The 25,783-nt window shown below is 36.5% G+C and overlaps 1 protein-coding gene across 7 annotated transcripts in view; it reads left to right on the forward strand.

Annotated features, from left to right (window-relative positions):
* Nucleotides 1-25,783, forward strand: part of SH3PXD2A (SH3 and PX domains 2A) — a 224,445-nt gene that overhangs the window by 129,852 nt on the left and 68,810 nt on the right. For 3 of the 7 annotated variants that reach the window (XM_026663907.2, XM_087964605.1, XM_026664144.2), the window contains one exon: nt 12,403-12,447. The exons of the other annotated variants lie outside the window; for them this stretch is intronic. In XM_026663907.2, the coding sequence (XP_026519692.2) occupies nt 12,403-12,447 (45 nt within the window). The remainder of the gene's footprint in view (nt 1-12,402; nt 12,448-25,783) is intronic. 7 annotated transcript variants of the gene reach the window in all.

The raw sequence follows: 25,783 nt of genomic DNA on the forward strand, positions 1-25,783 counted from the left end.
GAAATGGGCATAGTGGAGAAATATTTACAGAAGGCCCATTTGGGAGCCACTCTTATCACTTTGTCTCAGAAAGAGGCAGATAATGTAATCCTGAGAAATAGTTTGTATCATATGATTGAGGAAGCATTGTCTTAGTCTCTAAGACTCCAGGGAGTGTACTTTTTTAACCAACTTGATTAGATTTACATCTCAAGAGCAAAACATGCATCCTTCTGATCCAATTAAGTATATCATTTGAATATGAAAGGGCAGTAAATCACTTTATCTGATGTGTTCTTATAGCTTTCAGGATTAATTCAATTGTGGTTCAATTAATCTAGTTCTCTGAGTTTGATTAGCCTATATCAAGCATGAATCATAGAAGCTAAGTTCAAATGTGACTCAAATCACACTATTTGTAGTTTACCACATGGTATAAACCTAACTGTTGAAATGGGATTTTTTCTTTTCCTAGAAATCTTGAAGCAGTCATGTAGATGCTTATGCAAGAACCAAAAACAGTACTTAACCCTGAAATGCATGTCACAAGGTGATTTATTCAGGACACAGTGAGAAGAACCTCTTCATAGCAAATACAGACCTGAGTTGCTTCTTTATTTAATCTCAAAACTTTCTGTGCCATACTTAAAATTCAGTGTAGTATAAAATGATCACATAATGAGAATTACCTACCTTTCTATAAAAACAAAATCCATCTAAGTTCTTTTTTCCATGAGGGATCATACCATGCTTTTAAAGCTTAATGAGTTATATGATTGTGAGGGCTTGTAGATTGGATTTTATGGTTTAGTATGGTATATATGCATAACAAATTGTAATTTATCCAATAAGCTATGGTTAAGCCATAAAATGTGTTATGTGGTGTCATGTGATATATTACAATCTGGCAGTAACAATGGGACAGTAACTTGTATATTGGTGGCAAAAATAAACAGGTGGCACAACAGACCGTAGCCAACAATGGTTGGTGTGGTTGGTTTTCCTACAATTTGCAATGTAGGGCTAGCCAACACTTTAAAAAAGACATTGAGTTTTATTTTAGAAAAAAACAAATGGTGGTCTAACAGAGCCAAAGATATCATTAGAAGATGGAAAAATCTGAAATACTTTTAGAAATACTGATGACATTTGAAAGCCACAGCAACCTACTTTTGGTAGCTTAGTCTTTTATCTTTCCAGAAACAAAAAAAAATGAAAGTTAACTATAAATTATCTATCTTGTCCAAATTCAATTTAAGATTTAAACAAAAACCTTAGAATTATAGACTGATGTCTCAAACTAGCTAATGATCCTTTTCTATGTTCCTTCTTTGCTAAAGAAACCCTAAGTGAAACAATTCAGAGGTTCTAATGCAGACCTACTTCTTGTAAAACATCTGAGATCACACATTATGCATTATCTTTTTCTTTTCGCCATTTTCAATGGTTCTCGCCAATAGGACTCAGTTGGAGATCACCAGGATAGGTAAAGCTATTGGGAGTTTTCATGGATGATGCAGCAGTAGGAACTTGATTAATAGAGTTTTAAGTAATATTTTCACATGATGTTATATTAATGCATCATCTCTGCTTCCCTCACCCTACTAGACGTTATGGTATTATGTAATGGTGTGATAGTAGCAAAGGTTGTGAATTCATTTTTCCCAACAAACTCGAAGCAGCCATGTAATTTTTGGATTATACCCTGTTTCTCCAACAATATGGCCTCCCCCAATAGGAAGTCCCAGCATGTTTTATAGGCATGAAATGAAATTAAGCCCCTCCCCCCAAATTAAGGCCTATATTAAAACATGCGAAATGGGGGGGAATGGTGGGGGGGCTTGCCGTTAGGAAGTACTTTTGTTGCACACCTGGATATTGTGCTGCCTGCGTTGACCCAATATGAAGTGCCCCACCAACGCCGAGGTCAACATCCAAGCCATCGCTGCCCACCCGCCCAAAGATGCAAGGGGGGGAATTAAGTCACCCCCGAAAAGACAGCCTAGCCATTTTTTCGGGGCTCAAAAAAAAATAAGACCCGGCCTTATTATATGAGAAACACGGTAGTGATGAAAGGAGATGTTTTTATGTACAACAGAATATATATCTTTCAGTGTATAGCTACATTGAAATTCACATTGAGAAGAGAATATGCTCAAAATTGCCAAATTCTTTATTTTTCTTATCTGTATTGTAAAAGTTTCATAGGCTTTTTTCTTTGTAGTGGCATATCATCTGCAGGAGACTAGGAATTTCATGGAGTCTAATCTATAAAATCTAATCTCAGTATACCTGAGTCTTGAGGAAACACCTTTTAATGTATCTGCCTCCTTGAGATTCATTTCATCTTTTAAAAATTTATTCTGCTATTGAGCAATGCTTTTTTAATACTGTTTTTGTATCTTTCATCTTTCCTTTCCTCTATTGAAGGAAATGGATGGATACACATACATAACAGGAAAATAATATTAGTAGTTTGATCCACATATGGCTGCCACCATGTCATTTGAAACCCTATTTGCACACATATGTACAAAAATTTGAACAAAAAAAAAAGGTTAAATGTGGTCCTTGCCAACAAAAAGTTACCTGCTTCTGCTATGGTCTAGGTCAGGGTCGCCAACATTTTGGACCTCAGGGACCATCAAACTCATATTTTTAAATCCCAAGGACCACTAAATTTTTTAAAAAAGGATAATATATTTAATATAAAAATGTTACTTTTATATTAAATATAATTTTAATATTTAAAAATATATATATATATATATATATATATATATATATATATATATATATATATATATATATATATATATATATTTTCTTAAGTTTTCACGGGTACTTACATGTATGGCCTTCAGCTTTGTTCGGTATTTTCCCACATCATAGTAGTGGTGCTTTTAAAGTTGTAGCAACGTTTCAGCAGAATCTCATCTGCCATCATCAGGCTTCTGTATTGAGCATATATATATACACACACACACACACACACACACACTCTGAGAAGCACAGAGCTGAAGACAGAAGCCTGAAGATGATGAATGAGACTTCATCGAAACGTTGCCTAGATACTTCCAATCTTACGCGGGAGAAAACCCGAATAACCAAAGATCCACATACAAATACCCGAGAACCTCAGAAAACATATATATATATATATATATATATATATATATATATATATATATATATATATATATATATATATATATATATATATATATATATATATAATATATAAAAATGCTTATTTAATTATAACAAAATCATAAATGCTTAATCATAACTGTGGGACAGAGCAAAGGGAAAGGAGGGGCCTCTCTCATCCTTTGGGGGGGGGAAGAGGATTTAATACTTTTGGGAGTCAAAAGAAGCCACATGGTGCCTGGAGGCTGGGAAGACGAGGAGGAACCAGCTCCCCCTCAAACGGAAGAAAAGCAGAGCCCCTCCCCAATCTGGTCTCCTGTCATCTCATACCTCTCCCAAGCCAGATGTGGCTGCCTGGAGTTGGGGGAGGGAAGGAGAACCAGGCTGGAAGCACCGAGGAAGATGGGCTTCTAATAACCAGTTAGCACCCCTCCCCTTTGGCCTCCACATAAGACAAGGACTCCCTGAGGCTAAGCTCCCGCTGCTTCCAAGCAGAGAAGGGTCCCTCCCTATGTGGAGGCTGAAGGGGAGGTGTTGAGCCCAGAAAAGCTGGAGCTCTTGCCTGTTTGGTTATTAGGAGCCCGTCTTCCTTGGTGCTTTTTTGGTCTGGGCCTCCCCCCCCAACCCCATGCCAAAGGAAAGCCAGCCAGGTTTCTCCTTCCCTCCTACCCTTCCCTCTGCTCCCTTCCCCCCACTCAATCCTACTTTGAGACAGAGGAGTGAGTGCTGAAAACATGTGTTGTCATTTCCAACACGCATTTCTCCGGGGCTCGCCACGCAATTCTTCACGTTTCTACAGGCCTGGCTTGCTGAGGGGGGAGAGCAGCCCTGACATCTCTGCTGCCTTCCCTCCCAGGAAAAGAAAGAGATCAGAAACATAGCTCTCGCTGGGGCGAAAGAGCGGAGATCGGAAGGCATAGGCAACAGAAAGTGGCACTTTTCAAAGACGGCAGCTTCCGTCTTCTCTTGTCTGTGCCTTCCTTGACCTCAGCTCTTTCACCCCAGTGAGAGCTAAGTTTCTGCTTGCTTTTCCTGTGCTTTCCCTGACAGCGATGGCTGGGGCCGTGGGATGGGCAGCAGAGCAGACCGCCGACAGGGATGAGAAAATTGACATCCCCGCCACCCCATTCCGGACCTCTGAACTGGATAGTGAGCACAGACTTGCTTACTCCGCCCCCTCCCATCACCACCAGCCAGTACTTTTCCTGTTCTGGGCCATCCCTATAGCCCGTGGCCATTGAGGAAGAGCCCAGGCCAGGAGAGGCGAGCTGGAGGGTGTGGGAGTGCCGCGCAAATGCAAATAGCGCGGCGCTTCTACACCTTCCAGCCACTTCAGCCCGCCTGTGTCGCCATTGCCACTTCAGCCCGCCTGTGCCGCCAGCCCCCTCTTGCTGCAACAGCACTGTTACCTCGTCCTGGCCAGTGAGGGCTGTGCTGCTTTTTGCAGGTTTGTGCTCGGCCAAAGGGTGGGGGACAGCGGGGGGCAGGCCATTTGGGTGGCGCAGCTTTGTGTTCCCACCTGGATTAATTACTTTGGGGGGGTGCATTTCTCTGCGGCCCACCAAAAATTTTTCACAGCCCACTTGTGGACCGCAGCCCACCGGTTGGCGACCACTGGTCTAGGCCACAAGTGTCAAACCTACGGTGTCGTGTTGGCATCACGTGATGTTTTGCAACATTTTTTTCCTTCATGGAGCTGGGGTATACATGGCCTGCACATGACACATCTGGCCCAAGTGCCACCAGTTTGACACCCCTGGTGTAGGCAGTAAAACAGCTGGAATTTCTCTTCCTCATTTACATATACATAAACTGGTACCCCTGTGTTTGTTTTGAACAGTAAGGGGATGGTATGTGAAAAAAGGATCCAACTGAAAACATCCTTCACATATAGTTCCTTCAAGAAAGCAAAAGCTTAAACTGGATCAGGAGGAGGATACATATCAAATATGTATTTTATATACATGGAGGGAGGGAGGGACGGAGGGAGGGATGGAGTGGGTTACTTTTATAGGTTAAGAATTTTTCAGAAAGCTTCTGTTCACAAGTGGGAATGACTGTTTATGAACTCTAAACTGGTCTGTAAATTGGAAAAATGCTGTCTAACTATAATACTTCAAATGTTCAGAAGAAATTCTTTAGACTTCTGAATGTAGCACCTCTGTGAAATATTAAAGCAGCCTGTCACATTTCAGGCTACCAAAGGTCCTGAAAAATATTGCTGCTGCTTCAAGGAATTAATTCATAAAATATAATTCAATTCATAAAGTAGGCATATGTTTTTTTTCAGGCCAATATGAAAGCCTGGAAAAAAATTGGATTGTTTTAATGAAAGCCGGAGAAGTGAATTAGCTGCTGAAAGTTCTGAAGCATTTCTTCTGAACCATTTTTGAGGCACTGACAACCCTACAGGTAGTCCTTGACTTGCAACCATAATTGAACCCAGAATTTGCATCATAAATCATGCTGGTTATTAAGCAGGTCTCCACATGACCATGACCAATTTTATTATGTTTTTATGCAACAGACATTAAGTGAACATGACAGTTGTTAAGTGAACTCTTGGTCTGCATTGGGCATTTTTTGCTGGAAACCAGAAGTAAATGTTGGTTTCAGACAAAAATATAAATAGTCACATGATCATGGTATACTGAAAATGACCATATATGGGATAGTTGGGAGTGCCTAAAATATAATAACATGGCGGGGAGGTGGGGAGCAACCCTCAGAACTTTGAATCCAGGTCATTAGTAGCCCTGGGAAAGTCCATTGTAACTTTGAATGATCGACCGGTCATAAGTCAAGGACTATCTGTACTATATAGGTTAGGAGCCTCCTGGGTGATATGATTGATCAGAGGGACTCATTTAGGACTAATACTTTGAACCTGTACTCATACCTTGCATTGTGTGGCTGCTTCAGTTGTTGGTTCCTAGAATATAGTGGGTTTTTTTGTTTCTAGATAAAGTGAAGAGCAGCCATGTAAATTGAAACCACTGCAGTCAACAGTAGAGTAAAACACCAGAACAAATTATAAGAAATTAAACAAAAGTAATCTTTTTGCTTTGTGCACTTCTCTGAGAAATCTCAGCTTCATTTGAAATGACTGCAGTGCAGCATGCTGGAAGGCAGGATTGGGGTGGATTGGAAGAAGGTATGTGCTTTCTGCAAAGATTTGACAGCTGAAATTCTTTTTGGCAGTCTTCTCTTCTGAAATATTTTCCTTTCTGTGTGATTTTTCTTAAATCTGGCTTGCATCATTTGAAAATCTTAATTTATTTTTATGAACTGTCAGTGCATGATATGATTTTTCCAAGGTTCATACCTTACTGGCAATTCTGCTAATGCCAACTAACTCTTCACAGTACTGTTGTGAACTGTTCAAATCCTGCTAAAGTTTTTCTTTGCCAAGGAGCTTCCAACTTCACTAGTTAAGTTTAGACAAATGCTCCATAGTTTGCAGGCAGTTTAATAATAGCTTCAAGACAGGATGCTTCATCTTATTCCAAGGAGGAGCGTGTTAACTCTGAAATGCAATAATAAATATTAATGTTGCCTAAATATGGACTCCCCAGGAGACTTTCTGAATAATGATTGATGCCATTTTCTTGTAGGCCTTTAAAAAGGTAGGATATACAATTGGAACAAAGGGGAGGGTGCTTGCAAAACTGTATTTCATCTGTCCTCACTAAAAATTTTATAAACTCTCCTCTTTGAAATGTGGTCTCAATTAAAGTGTTAGGGTCCAATTTCTTAAGAAGAACGACATTGCAAAACCTTTGTTTGGATCCCTCACCAGTCCTAATTGGCTGTGGAGTGAATATGTAGAAGAATAACTTCAGTAGGTGAATTGACTCAGTTCGCAATATTCATTGGTTCCGTCCTGTGCTTGATTAACATTTTAATAAATCAAATGCATTGATAATCTTTCATTTCCTCAAAAAAAGAAAAGACTTTGAGATCCTAAGGAGACAAATTACTATTCCAGAAGTCATGGCCAACTCTTAGGGTGTTTTTGTTTTAAAGAGAGATTTTTCAGGGGCCTTTATAAATGTCACTTCCAATTGGTAAACTGGAATGATGGGATTTGTCAGATGTTCTTATACCAGCTTACTTCTCAGACAAGATGTACTTGGAAGATTATTTTTGTAGAAATACAAGGATGGCCCCTCTGTGAGAACAGACGCTTCTTAACTACACTCTAAAAGGGAATTGGACTAGTTTAAATTAGGGGGAAACTGTCCTTCAGCTAGTGGAAATTTGGGAAGCAAAATGCTGCACATGATCAGATTGACCAGTGCAGCTGCCAGAACAGAAATAAGCACATGCATACTTTATTAAATAACAGCCTAAGAAGCTGGATTTTGTTGGCCCAGCCAAGAATGTGGTATCTTAGCAATCTATATATTAGTAAGGTACATTTGCAAAGACTCCAATCAGCTAAGTGATACTGTCTGGTTATAAGCCAAGGTCTCTCCTGCCTCCACCCCCTCCCCCTTAGCAGGCATTTAATTCTTGCCAAAGTTCCTGCATTTTCCTTCTAGCCTGCATAGTTGTAAATGTTATTGATGGCAATGAAGTTATCCAGACTCTGCAGCATACAGCTGTAGCACTTAGACCTTTAAAATACTGGTGTTACAGCTCCTTGAAATTTGAATGTGTGTTGTCTTAATATAGCAGCCATATGAAGAGGGGGTAGGTGGGCTGGGGGTTGTAGTCTGTCTTGGCTCCCTAAACCAGCCTCCCCCAGATCTAGACTAGCCTCCCCCAGACAAAACAAAATAATCCTATAGATGCCTGGTGTCTTAAATAAGATCAGGTGGGTCGCCTTCCCCTCCTCTGGAGGATTAAGGGCAAATATATTATGTTTTACAAAAAACATATCTGTGGTAATTTTCAACCTTAATTTCCTAGGAGGCTCTGTTTACCAGGAAGGAATGATATGCCTGGAAAGCAATTTTAATAATGCAGAATATACCTTATTTATGCGAAGTGTGTGCAATCCTTCTCTTAAATTACAGTCTGGAAAGATGGTACTTCTGGAAAAAGAAAAATTAGACATTCCTGAGATATTTTTTCTTGTTTCCCTCTCCCCATTTTGCAGTTCATCTGTTCAGTTCTGAAGTACCATTCAGAAGTACCATAAATACAAAATGCAAATATTTTCAAACTCTCTCTCTCTCTCTCTCTCTCTGTGTGTGTGTGTTTAAATCCAGATTAGAACCTTAAATAAAGGAGTCAAGTCCCTTTTGGGCTAATTGTTGAATGGTGGCTTCATTTGCATCTCATTCTTTTCATGACCATCCATTATTAAATGACACTGTATAAACTGTTTGCAGTATAAACTGCAAAACTAAACCAGTTTGGTCTAGTGGTCAAGGTACTGGTCTAGAAATCAAGAAGCTGTGAATTCTTATCCTACTTTAGGCATGAAAGCTGGTTGCGGGATTTTGGATCAATCACTCTGCCCAAGTTATCTCACAAGATTGTTGGGAAAATAAGAGAAAAAAGAAGTACTAAGTATGTTCACTACTTTGAGTTATTATAAACTATAATAAAGGTAAAATAAAAAAATAAATGACATGAAAGTGATTCAACATCTCATGATATTACAGCAGAAACTCAGTTTTTTTCCGCAATTGTGTTGCAAAGCCATGGATCACAGAATTTGTATCACTGCAGATCATATTTCATCATTCTTTCTCCTCCTTTCCTTCCTTGTAGCTCTCTGTATTCTCTTCCTTTTCTGCCCAGCAGGCTGCTAAGAAAATAACAAATTACTTTTAGCAAGTTCTGAAACTATTCTTCCACTTCTCCTCCTGGGTTCTTTCTGTTCCAATGAAATAAGCAGAGTGCTACCTGCAGGACGCCCATCTCTGTTTTAGGGGTTCAGAACAATTAGAATATGTATGATTGTCATGCTATTTTTAAAAAACGAAATCCTTTGAAGTAATGTTAAACAGATGCTTCAAGCTGAAATATACTAGCTGTCTTCCCTCTTCAGAAGCACTCTTATTTTTTTTAACTCTTGTTTCTGGTAGTGCTATCAGATGAGTTTGGGGTGGGGAGATGGGCTGCTAAATTTACCAGAGGCAAATGTATATTTTCACTGGAAATCTACAATGTATTCTGCCAGATACTCACTTCTCAGTTCCTAATTTCTTGTGTTGGGAGCTGTTTGTATTGTTTTGCTTCAGTTACTATTGATGGAGCATGTGCAAAAGGAGAAAGATGCTTCATTTAAAAATTTACAACTAGTTAGCATTCAGGGCAATCTGATTAAATGGCAATTGTGTGAAAAACTTGTTTACACTTCAGCTGTTCTTGCAAAATGCAGTTCAAGGTTAAAAGTTTCCTTTTCTTCTTCTCTAAATTCTCTTTCTGAAGTAGGTCAGTTGCATACTATTTTAAAAACTACATGTTGTGCCACTGCAAGAGCATATGGTTCCAATATAGCCAAAGCCTTAGGCATTTTCTTATTTCAGATATTTTTCATCAGTGCCAGTTTTTTGGTTTTTTCATTATTGTTTTGGCAGAGGTAATACAAACTCTGTTAGGGGTAGGTGGAGAGTACTGAATCCCCCCCCCTTGCAATTATTTTGTGGCTTTATTTCATTATATTGTCACCCCAGTTTCTCTTTATCCAGACAAATCCCAAAAGCACAACACAGAATGTGCTGTTGGGTTTAGTGTTTTAACTGCTCTTCATGAATTCCTTCCAAGTCTACCTTTGTATATCTAAGAGTATGGTCAAAGCTTTCCAGTGGAATAGATGTCTGTTCAAAAATTTGTCTTTTAACTAAATACTCAATTTTGTGAGCAAGCCAGTAATTTCCAAGAAAAAGTGCAGTATTTCACCTTATAATAACCCGTCTATGAAGGAGATGGATGGAAGGATGGATGGATGATAGATAATTTCTGAAATGGCTGTTAAGACATGGTTGTAGAAGCAATACTAACTCCTACTCAGGACAAGATCAAAGAGAACATATTGAATGATAAAGCACCTGATTAGGTTCCTTTAGGTTATACTTTATTTGAGGAGTGCAAATTAAACCAAGAACACCTTATAACAAAAATGTTCGCAACCGATGAACATAAGATTACATGCAGCACTCAAGATTTAAGTGTGGTTTTCAGAAACTTCCAAAAATTTCTGTCTAATTTTTAAGGAGACAGAAGGGGGAAATGATCTAACACATAGAAAGTATATCGTATAATTGTATGTAATTGTATTTTAGCGTAAATAAATTATAAATTTAATTAGATTTAATCTTATTCTGGTCTTTTACAATTTTGGAAATGTAGCCTCTGATCTGCAATCAAAGACCAAGTATGGTTCTTGGACTGAAAAAAGATACATTCTTCTGTATTAGGGACTGTATTCAGAAAATGCTACCATGCTCCCCGCCCCCCCGCCCCCCCCCCACAAAAGCCAAACAACAACAACCTTGCATCTAGGCCACACTGCAGCCCTAGCACCACTTCTGCCACTCAAAAAGGCCACCTCACACTATTCCCCAAGGTATGAGTCTTGGCCTCACAGCCCAGTGCTCTGAAGGACCTGCCACCTGCCTCTTATCTTCAGACAGTGGCTTACCTATTGGCTGGCCCTGGTGACCTACTGGGACTACTCTAGGTCTGGTGAGGCCTTTGTTCTTGAAGTTGCTTCAGAGAATGCCTTTCCTCAACTTCTGCAGCCTTTGAAAAGCTCATGAAGGCCCTTCCCATTCTCATGTAATTTTTGGAGGCTCAGGAGGCCTCCAGAAAGCCTGGTACTCTCATGTGGTTTGCAGATGGTCCAGAGGCTGCGTGAGAGTATATCCCATTTTTGGGTGGTCACCACAGCCTCAAAAAAAAAAAAAAAAAAAAAAACCCCACCACACACAAGAATGGAACATTATTTTGAGAATAATTGTCGGACATTTATAAACACTGCTGTGTCATCAAAAATGTGGCATGTGACATTTGACACATGTGTCATAGTGTTGCCATGACTACTCTAGACAGAATGTTTCAGTTCTATAATTCTTAACCAAAGAAGTTCAAAGTTTTTTTTAAAAAAAACATGTACTTGGGGAAATGTTCAGTCCTTTTAATAAGGTTTCTGGTTGCTTGGAAGATGGAAATTCTGAAAAACAGGATTGTGATATTTCTGTTCCACCAGAAATGAAGCACTGAAAGGGAATCCTTATAATGGAGTTCATGGTTCCTACTTGAGTCCTGCTTCGCGCTTGCCAGAAAGGCCCTGTGTGGCATTAATTTGAATCATGTTACTACAAGTGATTTATGCTTTGAAGACTCTGGAAATGTCTGTAGAAGTTATATGTGATTTCTTCACAGCTCAATTTTCAAACCATACATGCTAATATAATAGTTAAAAGTTGCATTATTACTTTTCTATTTGTACTGCTGTTCCACCACCCAAAAAGCTGGCATGGAGACTAGGCAGAGATTTGATGGGGTCCTTTAAGAGCCACATCAAGATGTCCTTATGGACCATATGTAGATTATAAATTGTGTACTTACAGCTATATAGATTTTTCAGCATTTTATCTACTGTATGATAGCTAGATTTCATCAATAAATTGAAGTGGAAAGTCATATCTATCAAGTTTTGTTAGTAAAGTTGCAAAAAAAAATTTTTTAGACTTTGTGGTTCTGAGAGCCTATGCCACCTATCTCATTGTCAGGTGATTCTTTGTTAAATAAATAGAAATAAAATCTTGATATTTCCAATTATCTCAAAATAAAATCACTCAATTCTTTCAGAACTGCTGTATAAATTGACAGCTCTAGCATTAGTTTATGATGAAGTGGGTTGAAATGATTCACTAAACTCATGGATTAGTGTCTGTTCTTGTTGTAAAACAGAATAAATGTCTGGCCTTGTGGTAAAACACCCAGGCTTTACTTTATAAAAATGGCAGTCTGAACGGTTTCAAGGTATTGCCACAAATGTGAATGATTTCATCGTTGTAAGGCAAACCTTCTGACTAAGAGAAATATCTAAGGCTTATACAAAATAAACACATCTGTTGTTTGCAAAACTACCATGAGAACACCTTTGTATCAGCTGATGATCTCCTTTAGCAACATATTTTATTGTTTGCCTCCTGGGAGTTTAATGCAGACAATTTCTCTGTATGTATTCAAATGAATGTAGAATTGAAACTATTCTTTATTTGCATGGTTACAAAACTGCTTCTCTCTATCTCTAATCCCTCTTTTGCTTTTCTTGTTTCTCTGCTGCTTCTTTTCTTGGCTCTGAAGTTTGGATGTCAAGCCTATCTGATTCTCCAAAGAAGGCTATAGCAGGTATTGCATTATTTCTGTGTGTAAAATTGTGTTTGCTCTTTCTGGGAATGTTACAAAGATGCAAAAGAAAATTAAGTGATGGTTGTAGGTACATTCTAGCAAGATTATATGTAGGTATTACATTTAATAATTATCATTACCTGTGTTTGCCTAACAGTAGTTACAATCATAATAAGGAAAATACTACAGATAGTCCTTGACTTACAACCATTCTTATAGTGACCATTTGAAGTTACAACACTGAAAAAAAGTGACTCATGACCATTTTCACACATACAACCACTGTAGTACCCTATGGTCACATGATCAAAATTTGGATGCTTCGCAAGTCGCATGTATTTATGATAGTTGCATTGTCCCTGGGTTATATGATTACTTTTTTGAACCCTTCTGACAAGCACAGTCAATGGGGAACCAAATTCACTTAACACCCGTGTTACTTACTTAACAACTGCAAGTCATTTTACAACTATGGCAAGAAGAGTTGTAAAATGGGGCAAAACTCACTGAACAACTGTCTTGCTTAGCAACAGATATTTTGGGCTCAATTGTGTTGTAAGTCGAGGGTTACTTGTAGTCTGCCTTTAAAACTAAAAGTGGGGATTTCTTAAATTCACTAAACATACAGCAGAAGAAACAGATATTTGTTTTTCCTGTTTAATCTTTGTTATAGACAGGGAAAATTATTATCATATTAACCTCTCTTTTATATAAAGGTGACTGTGAAAACCAATAGCTGTACTGCGTTGTTTTTAAATACACATTCTTGTGAAACATTTGCTGGAAACTGTCCACTGCCAATCACATAGCCAAAGGAACATGTAGCTAATTAAAAAAAGAAAAGAAAATAGCAGATCTTTTAAAAATATATAAAATGGTTGTAATTGGAGCTATGAATTATTCCAATATATGTTAGGAGGCAATTCTGCCAAGCATGGTACTTTTAAGAAATCACATGACTTGACTTGAAAATTTTCTTCAGATAGTAAAGAAGGCACACAGAATCAGCTATCCTTGACTTGATTGTAACTAATAGGGAAGACTTAGTAGACAAAATGAAAACAGCAGAAACATGGAGAGGAGGAGACAAATGCTGGAATTCTTCGTTGTAAGGGAAATTAAGGCCCTGTTTGTGCACATACACACCTTCAAGTCATTGTTGACTCCTGGCAATTTCCTGGACAAGTCACTACAGTTTTAGAAGTATAGGAGAATTGGGGAAGAGAACAATTTGCACTGGCAAGAGAAAGAGCTTGATTTTCCAGCTAGTGCTTAGTTCCTTTCCTTTACAACAGAGGTCTCCAAACCTAGTGACTTTAAGACTTGAGGACTTCAACTCCCAGAATTCTCCAGCCAGCTACGGCTGGTTGGAGAATTCTGGGAATTGAAGTCCACAAGTCTTAAAGTGGTCAAGTTTGGGGACCCCTGTTTTACAATCATAAAAGGACAAGAACTCTTCCACTGTCTGTGCAAAGTTTAGTAATACTAGTGCTAATTATTGAGCCTATCTCTAGAGATTATTCCAGGCAAATTGTTCCACCAATTCTAAAGCAACTACAGAACTCTTATTGCTCAGCCTTGCATGGCTGAATGCCACTTGTATCTCTAGATCACACAAATAAAATAAAGTTGTATAATTTTGCAAAATACACAGCTGAAAATTAGAGGGGAGGGAAATGAAATAAATAATTTGGAATTAGTAGTTTGTAATTTGGAAGACTACTTCTCTGAATCAAGATGTAGTAACTGGAATATGTTGAACAAATTCTAATAATGTTCTTTAGTCTGGAACAAAGTGATCTGCTATGTTGACTCCAATGTTATTTATAATATTATCAAATGATTCATTTTCTTCTTGTAAAATTGTTATTGCTTAATATTTCAGTTTAGGCTGTGCTAGGACTTGCTTATTTTCCCAACCCTATCCAGTGTTTCTTAGTATCAAATACAGGCAGTCCCAGGTAACAAGAATTCTGTTGCAGGAATTCATACACATTCTTCCATATATCAAATCATGTCCATCTGCAAATGGCAGTCACATTTTTGCACCCTATGCAAATGTAAATTTGAGTTTATATAAATTGGGGCTTGCGAAACACAGAAACTACTTGTATACAGAAACTTCTTGCATATAAAGAGTTTTTCCTCCCCTCACTGGACTTTTCCTCCTTAAATTAATGAACAGACTAGTTAATAGCTTAGCTTCCATCTATTATTTCCCAATTATTCTTCTTACATCCTGTGTGGTTTCTCTCTGATTGTTGCTCAACACTTGTCTCCCTCTCCCTTGACCCCACCTCTCATTTCTCCTAAATATTCAATTGAACAGAGAATGAAAAGATTTTCATGTTGTGGAAAATATACAAATGATTGGAGATACAAATGACAATCTCTCTGCTGAAATATGTTGATGTCTTTGAAGATTAAAATGTTCCTGGAACATCTACTTGCTACATTTGTCCCATTATATGAAAAGAAGAAAAAGGGTTTGTTTTTCTTTACTTTCTACCACTATTGAGTTACATGTTGCCCTGCTATACACTTCCTTTCCCTTCTCATTGCAGCTACCTTACCCTCACCCTACCACTATTCTTCTTTATTCCCCTCATGTTTTGCTGTTTTGAGGTGTAAAAGGGAGGGGAATATATCTCATTCTGAAAGTGCTTTACGTGTGGTTGAGACAGAGAATGGTTGATATAGGTTATATAGAGGTTGATATAGAGTTAAAAGTAAATCACTAGTTTTTAATTCTACTAGTACTAGTAATATTTTGCCTTGGTCCTATTGTTTTTGGTGTGTTGTTTCTGGCACATCCACCTATGTGCACCCACATGCATATACAAAGACACTTCTCCTCAAAAGCTGCTGGAGGAAATCTCTGACTAGAATAGGCAACACTAGATTGATAAGATAGAGAAGTTTAGCCTTCCACATATTTTTTATCTTACTTTTTCAGGGGCTTCTAAAAGTAAGGTAGTCTTCCTTTCACATACATATGATATACATTAGTCTTCAGCAATGTACATAATTGAGGAGACATTTATTATAAAAAGACATATTTGTTTATTTCCATTTCTGTAGTTGTTTATTTGTACACAAATCTGGATGGCTGTAAATAAAAATGCTTACATTATCAAACCAGACAATTTCACTTATAAATCTGCTAATAAGCAGACTTTTTTATGGCCTTGCAGGTTCTGTCTGTCCTTCCTAGATTCACTTTCTACTTAATTCTCCTTCTGATTCTTCTGTACTTACTCCTTCCCCAACCAACAACCAACTTTTGTAACCACTTCTGTAACTATTGGGAGTATATTTGACACTGACTAGGCCAGGGGTTGATCTTTGCATCATAAAACTGTTCCATGCAATCCTGACTATTCTTTAAAAATAATTGTTTTACTGAAGATCCAACTGCTTAGTTGTCTCAAACATCTGGCCATTTGTCTGTTGTTTTTATTGAAGAGCAGTAAGTTTTTATCTTCTTGTTTAAAAGTTTTAATAAGAAAGACAACTTCATTGCCTTATCTATATGATCCAAGGAACATTTTACTTATTAGTTGTAGAGAGCCAAATATAATCAGTATATAAATTAAGTTGAGTGGTTTACTTCAATGTGCATCATTTCACATTTATTTAAATAAATCTGTATTTGCCTTTTTATTTACTTACTAAATTTATTTGCCATGTGTCTTATTTCAAAGTGACTATGAGTAGCTTATAGCATTAAAAGCATTAAAATTATAAAATATAAATATTTATAAATTACAATCAAGAATAGAATTATAGTTAAAAGATGGGGGGAAGAGTATACATGGGGGCAGGGATTGCCTCTTAATTCATCAACCACCTCCAATGTGATGGTTCCCCATTGGGGCCCAAGTTGTCTGGCCCTTCTCCTGAATCCTGCCAGCTGGAATTCCTTGACTGATGGGAGCCGCAGCATGTCTCCTCTGCCGGCACAGGTGGGGAAAGCAGTATGACACAGTTCCTCAAGTAACTGTCAGGATTCCGGCAACCTATGCAATGCAAGGCTTTAAAGGTAATAACCAATACATTGAATTGCAACCAGAAGCCAACCACCAGCCAGTGCAGCTTGTGGATCAATGGTGTAATATGGCCATTTTAGGGGTGCCAAGAACTGTCCTCTGCACTCTGCACCTGTTTTAAATAACCATTCACCTAACCAAAGCAGATGCTTCTGGAACTCTTCACAATCATTTTTGATTTTTAGCATTCTGCCCTTTATAAACTTGGCTAACTCACTGCTGATCCTTAAATCAATGCAATTTATAAATGAGTCAAAAAACACCAATTCCAAAACAGACCTTGAAAGGATTCTATTTCTTACTTCCCGGTATTGGGAAGATTATCCCTTTATTCTTACACTTTGTTTCCACTTTTAAAAACACACATAATTTGTAACCCACCTTTTCTCTATGGATTGATGGGGAGACATCTATACAACTTAAGTCAGAAATTCACAGATTAAGGTACTGATATTCTTCTTCTCAAATGTGCAGAAGTTTAACTAAAATTATTTTTTGGTCCTGTTCAATTTTAGCTGGCCAGATGTTTGGGACAACTTTAAGCAGTTGAATCTTCAGCAAAATCCACTGAAATATTTCTCCACAAAAACTCTTTTATAGTACATTTTTGAAATATGGGAGAAATTATTTTCCAGGAAAAATACATCAGCTTTATTCTTCTTCTGTTTTTAATGTTGATAGATCATAATTGGTTCTTTATGCCATTTTTTTCATCTTACATTCTCCCCACTTTCTGATATGTAGGTTTATAGCACACATTGAATTAATTTGGTGAACAATAAGACCTAAATTGGTCCATACAAAATTGAGTGTGTTTATTTAACATAGAGACATTGACTATTTCTTTATTGTCCAAATAGTATAATCTTGATTCCTCCCCACAACCACCAGATTGCATTCTAAAATATGGCAGATTTATATTTTTGTAATACTGTATACAAATAATGTATGTAGATATACATTACTTGGGTAGTTAAGACTTGTATTATGTATGCATTGAAGAACTTCTTACTTTCTTCTGCATTATTCAAAATTATTCCTTATTTATTTTATTTTGGACTCCTTGATGTTCCCTGAGCTTTGTTGTTTTCTTGCAGATATTTCATTACAAACTAGGTAACATCATCAGTGCTAGCTGATTTTATTATTTATTACATAATCTCAAAGGACTTTCAACAGTTCACAGATATGAAGTAATAAATTATTCAAGTTTAGGGTAAAATTAGAACATACAATATACACTTGTAAAACATAAGAAACACCAGCAATCAGGAATCCATAAACCACCCCCAACCCCAAGATACTAAAATGTGATGGGCCAGATGCCCTTCAGAAAGCTCACTTTCAGCTGCTTTCAAAAAGGAGCTTGGCTATTTGGTTGCCTTACATTAAGCTAAACTTTGCAAGAGGAAGACTCTATTTGTCTATGGTAGCAAAAATCGGAACCATCTGATATAATCTTTTTAAAAATAACAATGGGTTTTATATTGCAATTGTTAACTGAAAAGGTACTCATAATCTGTTTCACCTGCAACCTGCATAACCAGTCTGTCTTTCCCTTTGACTCCCTTTGTCCCATTTTAATTCCTGACTCAGTCTAGTTACTATAAGCATGGGTGGAAGTGAGGTGCAGCTTATGATAGGCGATTTTTGGCTTTTAAACTGGAATTCTGGCTCTATTCCTGTTTTTTTCTGTAATACTAATGTATGGGGGTGTGTGGAAATATTGATTAGCAAATACTGTTCCTTTGTATATATCCTCTGTACTTTTGTGTTATATCTCTCTTTGTCTGCAGTTTGCTAAATAGTGAAGCAGTTGTAAAGAAGAATAAATAACTAAACCTAGGATTAAACATGCTTCAAATGGACCAATATTTGTGGACTCTGTAAAAATGATTGAGGAGGTGTGTAGCTGCCAAACTGCATAATTTTGCTCTGGATTGAACTGAAGAGGGAACACCTGGTCTAATTGTTTTATTCTTTTTAACTTCTGTAAGCCAAACTGATACTTTATAGAAATGTCTTTTGACTTTCCTTCTTTCAAAAGATCAAGCTCTAAAGAAGCTAAAGAATCTACAATTGTTATAGCCAGTTGAAATGGATCAAATGGCAAAGTACTTAGGTGCTTTTCGATTGCTGGAGAACTTTGCTGGCAGTTTCTTGGATAACTTCCAAATGGTTTCACAAATCTGTATGTGGAATGCTGTTGCTTTAAAAAAAACTTGCAATGCAGTTGATTAGATTCTGTAGAGCTTGAGCCAATTTTCCACAAAATTGAGGTGGTTGGGGAAAGAAGTCTGACTTCACCCTTTCCTTTGTCTCAACTTTGTCTTGGCTGGATTATTTTTTAAGATTAGCAAACGTACTGTAAAAAATCAGTCTGGTAGTAGCTGGTGTTCTAGCAAATTGTGGCCATGACTAGATTTTATTTGAAGATATGTACAGAAGGCAGATCAGATGTTGTATGACCACAGAATATCTGCAAAACCAGAGCTGTGCAAAAAATGCAAAAGAGGTACTTTGTTCATGTGGAAGTGCAAATGAGAAAGCTGTCTTTGAAGCATTAAAACAGCCATGTCTTTAGGACACTTGAAGGGTGCTTTAGAAAGTCTCTATATGTAAATGCAGGAACAGTTTCTTTGCTTTGCTGGTAATCCCAGTAGGAAGCATGTATGTGCATGCACATGAACAGACAATCAAAGGCAGCTGCATAAGACTTACAAAGTATGTAGTTGCTTTCAAGCAAGGTTCTTCATTTGGGCTGATATACTTTATGTGCAATTCTTTCTGATGCTCGAAACAGCCATAATAGATAGCTATTAATATTTAACCATGGATTTGAGGCATTGCTGTTACCAAATTGAAGTCTCCATTGAAGCATTTATTGCAGCTTAGAGTTCTGCTCATAAACGAGGCCATGGAAAACAGAAATAAGATTGGTGGATATCAATATGCAGAAGGGCTAGATCCTATGCCTGCTGTAAATGCAATTCTGTCAAAAAATGTGAAACCTTTGAAACCAGAAAAAGATGGTAGTGTGCTTGGCTTTTTTTCATACAGTTAAACAGTTACAGTTAAAGCTGGCTGCAATTCAGGATTCAGAGACTACAGCAAGCCAACTCTTAATAAGTTAAAAATAAAGCAAAATGAATAGAAAATAAAAGTAGGAGGGGCAGGTGAGAAGTAAGGTGAGAAAAGATGCACTATAAGCAAAGAATGATTGGATTCAGAATGAGCATGCATATTCTTTGTCATTTGGACAACTATGCAATAATATCCAATAAAAAGAAATTTTAACAAAATAAAAGTGAGGCGAATATTAGAAAGAAAATCAGAAAGAATAGTGAAACATAAAAAAGAAAGGAAAATGATTATATAGAAATGATGTCCAATCTTTTTGACAATGGTTATAAATGCATTTATAGTTTATCTTTTCTAAAGTTAAATCATAAATTCCTTCTTTCACAAACTACCCTTTCCAATCTTCAGGCTCATAAATCACAAGTTTCTCTACTTTCAGCCAAAAGTCCATGAGGAGTTTCCAGGCACTGATAAATGTAATTGTTGGTTTTTAATCAAGTTAATTTTGCCATCGCTGCTAATTCATATTCACCAACCATTCCTCCATTGTGGATATTTCAAAGTATTTCCATTTTTGCACATATAATAGTGTTGCAACAGTAAATATTTATGAGAATTATTGTTAGGAATTGATAGTCACCTAACAGTTGGGTTTGAAATATATAAACCAGGATAGACATTTAATACTGTCTCTTTAAGGGAATGTTAAAATTGTAATTGGGTGTGGTTCCTCAAACAGCCATAAGACGGAGCCAGAAACCTGGATTGTTATGTTCTGTTGTTGCTAGATGTTCTGATGTTCCCTGTTTTTGGTTCCTGCATTTTTCCTTATTGACTGTTGCTGATCGGCATTCTTCTTGGATTGCTGTAAGTCTGTTACTGAACTGTTTATGATACTGGACTTTGTTATTTGGATTATCCCTGGACTGAAAACTGACTGCTTTAACTGTCAATGACTTGGCTTCTTTTGGACTATGCTTAAACGTTTATTGGAAGTAAAAACCTACATTTTACTATTCAGTTACTGTATCTGTGTGCTGGTTGTGTGTTATTCAACATCACTCTCACTATGTCTCCCTGTGTGCACTCATTCTCCTAACGGGGAATTACCCCAACACTGGTTATGGGCCCAGGCCATACCAGGCTCAGATAACTGAGAGTTAGTGTGAATACACAGTACCGTATACAGAAAGCTGTTTACTGTTTAATTGTGGGTTACTATCCTGGTAAAGATGGCACAAGACCCGTCAACAAGTCTATCACTAATAACCCGGTTGGATGGAACAAACTATGTTTCCTGGTCTATGCAGTGCAGTCTACTTCTGTGTAAGGAAGGGTTATGGGCTGCAGTTTAGAATCCACCGGATGTAAATGCTTGGGATCCAGATGATGAGGACAAGAAGTTAGCTGACTTTAAACAAAATAATGAACAAGCTCTTTGTATAATTGGACTATCACTGAGTGACCAGCAGCTAGTCCAAATTCATGGAGAAGAGTCCGCTGCTAGGTGTTGGGAGAATTTGAAGAGGATTTATGTTCATGACAGTGTAGGTGGACACGTACATCTTACATGTAAACTGTTTAGAGCACGTCTTCTGAAAGGTGGGAGGTATGTTAGCTTATTTGAACTTCATGAAAAGAATTTTTCAAGAGCTACATGAAAAGAACTCATATTTTCAGTGGTGCCTCAAGTTTACATCATTCTTTCCTCATTGGATGAGAGTTATGATGATTACGTATCTTCACTAGAAGTCCTGACCAGAGATAAACTGACATTGACTGACATAACCGGAAGGTTGTTAGAAGAGGCAAGAAGACGGCTGGATATAGACCAACTGAGAAAGAAACAACCACAAGAAGAAGATTTGTGTTCAACTGCCTATACTGTTAGGAAATGTTTTTCTTGTGGGGCTAGGGGACATATAGCTAGATTCTGTACAAGGGGAAAACGACAGAATACTGGTAATCACCAGAAGGCTAAGAGGAATGTTAATTTAGCTATGTCCAGCAATTCAACTGTAAACCATGATTTGTTGGTTGTTGATAGTGGAGCATCGCAGTGCATTACTAGAAATAGAGAGAGGTTTGTAAAGATGTCCAAGTAAAGTAATGTTAAAGTAATGAAAAGTAATGTTAAAGAAGTTAAGATTTTAATGAATATTAACATTAATGATAGAATTGAATTGGAATGGAATGTGTTGTTTTAACTATGTATATTTATAATCTTTTTTTAAAAAGAATATAGTGTGTATTTTAAGAATGTACCAAGCAGAATCCGAATGGAAGTTATGTATTTACTGGAAGTAAAACCTACATTTTACTATTCAGTGTATCTGTGTGCTGGTTGTGTGTTATTCAACATCACTCTCACTATGTCTCCCTGTGTGCACTCATTTTCCTAATGGGGAATTACATCAACAATTATCATCTATGGCTTTTTTCTAATTGACTGTCCATTAATCCCAACAAGAAAATTTCTGATTTCAGTTAAATGTTGATCTATAAAATTCTATGTATCGTTATATGTATTTGAACTCAGAAATTTCTGGCTTTTTACAAGTATATTAGGCATGATAAAATGAACCATTTATGTTATGCACGTTTCCAGCATAAATTTGAAGTACTTTATTCATTCTACACAATTTCTCTGAAATCCTAAACCAGTGGTACATCACTTTGTACAAATCATCCAAACATCATAAACACTGGATTCTCTTTTAAGTTCTAAAGTAAATTTCAGTCCTTTCAACCACACATTTTCACACTGTTTTGTCAGTATATTGTGTCTAATCCCATTTTATTACATTCTTTCATTTGTTCTTCCATTTCAAATTTCAATAAAAGTTTATACATTTTAGCAATTACATGTTTGTATGTAGTCACATTCTGTCTTCTGCTTTTCAATTCCAAATATCCTATTATTTACAGTATCTTTTTTTTTTGTCTTAACTATGCCCAAACCATTGGAAAGTAAATCCCCCAGACCACATTAATAGATTTCAGAATTTGGAAAAATTGATGGAAAAAGTTATGGAAATGGCAACGCTATATGTTTTAATTAGAGAGAAGAACTCTAACTTTTCCATTTTGTTTCTTCTTGGAAACTGCTTTTGGACTTTATGCTTGAAACACACACACACACAAATGAATATTTGATCTTAGGTTTGATATTAGATTAACTTTGTTGTTATAGAAATGGTTTGTATATATCAGAAATGTAAAGCAAACAGTTGAGATTGTAACTGTATCTTATATTTTATTGCATTGAAAATAGAAGTTACTGCTTTTTTATTTTTCTTTCTACCTTATACTTCTTTCTCCTGTCCTGAATTTTATTTTTATTTGTATTGTATATTACAATAAATCCCACTGCAAGCAATTCTTTTTTGATTTCATCTTATATTCCCCATTTTTCCGTTCTAACAACTTTTGAAAAGTTAACCATTTTTCTTTACTTACTGTTTCCTTCCTCTAAAATATTTCTTGCCCCAAGAAACATAAAGGTATTTTCAGGTAAATCTGGCTTTATATCTTATACCTTTATTCCATAGTCTCGATATAGCATTTCTAATATTATGATTCTGAAAATCTTCATGCACCTTACTTAACTTTGCTTGTAACATAGAAAACCATGCCATCTGAATCTAAAATGGATCTTATTCTAATTCTAAAATTCTCTTATTTTTCAGCAAAACCCACTCTTTTATTTAGACTGAGTAGCAGGTTGCAAAATGCTGTTTCAAATCAAGTGTTGCCAATTTCCGTTCCTTTGCAACTTAAGTATTTTATATGTAACTCTTGGATTTTCCCTCCTTGCCATATACTGTATATTGGATATAACTTTCTGCCATTGCTTAAAAGATACCCCAGTTGTCATAATAGATATCATTTAAAAACATCAAAAGTGACTTTTTCACAGAAATTCTCCCCAACAACGTCTGTTGTAATTTCTCCCATATTAACATGCCTTCCTGGTTTCATTTCATGTCTTAACATAATTATTATCATACAATGTACAATTAAAGACTCATGGTAATACATACATATTTCACTTTTTTCACAATCTTAAAACCATTTTTATATAAATTCTCATTTTCATATTGTTAACATCTTCACTTTTTTATTATTAATTTTAAAACCAGATAACAGCACACAATCTTTTAGTTTTTCCATTAATATAGCTACTGCTTCCAAAGTTACCACTATCATTATTGCCCTTCTTTAATATTACAGTTCTGAGAGCAGAAAACAACTTATTTTTGTAGGCTACTCTGGAAGTGTTTTTGGGCTAATGAGTAGGGCAAAAATTTTTTTAAATAAATAACCTCCCTCCTTTCACCATTAATGTAATGGGAGAATTTTGGAGTCACAATGTTTCCTGATGATCTGTTCCTAAGTGTAAGAAAGAACACAAATAGATGAGTGTTTATGATGTTTGAATGAGTGTGTGGAACAACTTATGTTTTAAAAACCTTTCCATTTCATAAATATAATCTCTTAAAAGAGTGAATGTAATATGACTTAGGGAACACTGGCTGAAAAGATAGCTATTCTCCTCTTTAAGATTACTGAAAGGGATTTTTTAATTTCATTGGTGTAATTAATGATGGTAGGAAGCCTTTTATTTTGTAATAATTAAATTGCAATTTAATGTCGCCATTATTCCAAATACTTCTGAATACCTTCTATTTTGAAGATAAATTATTCTTACCCTTGAAAAAAAAATAGTACAGTAAAATAATCCAGTATTTCTCTTACATTTGCATTTTTTTTAACATAAACCTGTGTCTTTCATCTTCCTGCCTAAGAAAGATGAGTATTTAGTATAGATAATTTAAGTATGTATTTAGTTATATTTGGAACATATGGTCATAATATATAGATTACTCTACTTTGTTCCTAGTCACAGGTTCTGTCAAAGCTATTTCTACTTCTCATGTTGATTCCTTGACTATGTTGTACATTTGCAATATTCATATTTTTGGGATTGATCATATAGTTCCGCTTCCCTTTGTGTGCATGTTCTAATCCATACTGTTTTTTTAACAGAATATGTAATGCAGTCAAAAAAAACCCTCCATATAATTTCTTAGATATTCTCACAATTGTTTAAAAAGTATTATTGGAGTTTTCAAAAATTATATAAAGTATCTATTATGACTATAGCATACTTGAGTCTTTAACCTAGCTCTTGGCAATTACTTGGACTAGTTCCTGCAATTCCCTTGGTAATGTTTTTTGGGGAAGTGATTTGCCATTACCTGCTTCCTAGGCCCAAGAAAAGTGACTGGCTCAAAGTCGCCCAGCTGTCTTGTGCCTAAGAACAGGATTAGAATTCATAATTTCCTAGTTTTAGACTGATGCCTTAATGTGGCTCTCAATACAGTATATGTATACTATGCCATTATAAGGGTGTGCTTTGATTTAGAGTATTATTTGAATCCAAGCATTGCCTCAGGTTTATTGTGTTTATCATGTTATATCAATTCAATGTATCATGTTTAAGCAATGTGATTAAAACAATATGTGAAGCCAGCCATTTTTTTAAAATGGTTGTTCATGAGCTAACGTTGATAAGAGACATCCTAATAACAGGTAAACCCATTTACATAGAATGATGTTGAAATATCCCTGAGGTTGTTGATGACATTATTAGGCACAGAAGGTATAGAAGAGAGTTGACATTTGGGTGTTATGGAGAATCTGTGTTTGTATGTTGCATGTTTGTGGCTATCTTGGGCTGTGAAAGTTGTGAAAGGGAAGCATTACTGGCCAGTACAGTACAGTTATAGTTTGCTTGAATGGTTTTATATTAGAGCTGTTTGCAGTACAGTAATAAACACTGAGTGTCAAGGTTTTTCTAATGTATGTCCTATAATAGATTCTTCCTAAGTGGCTGTCTGGCTTTGTGCATATGTTTCTTTTTTCACTACAATTCCACCCAAGGGATTTTTTAATTAGAAGAAAATGCATCTGCTAGCTAGGGCATCAAATGACAGATTATTTTTCCTTAAGAGCCTTTTAATATCCCTTTGTAATCAGGGATAGAGTGCTTCATGGGAATGATGATAGATTTCTAGTTAGTATCTCATGGATGGGATAAAATTATGGGTAGGATAATTCCCTACCCATAAATACTTGAAAAGTCCATATCACATACTTTATACTCTCTGTGTTTCGGCATTGAAAGAACTCTGAAGCATTCA

This window comes from Notechis scutatus, chromosome 4 (genome assembly GCF_049901735.1).
Source record: "Notechis scutatus isolate UNSWTSFEM ecotype Mainland chromosome 4, rNotScu1.2, whole genome shotgun sequence".
NCBI lineage: Eukaryota > Metazoa > Chordata > Lepidosauria > Squamata > Elapidae > Notechis > Notechis scutatus.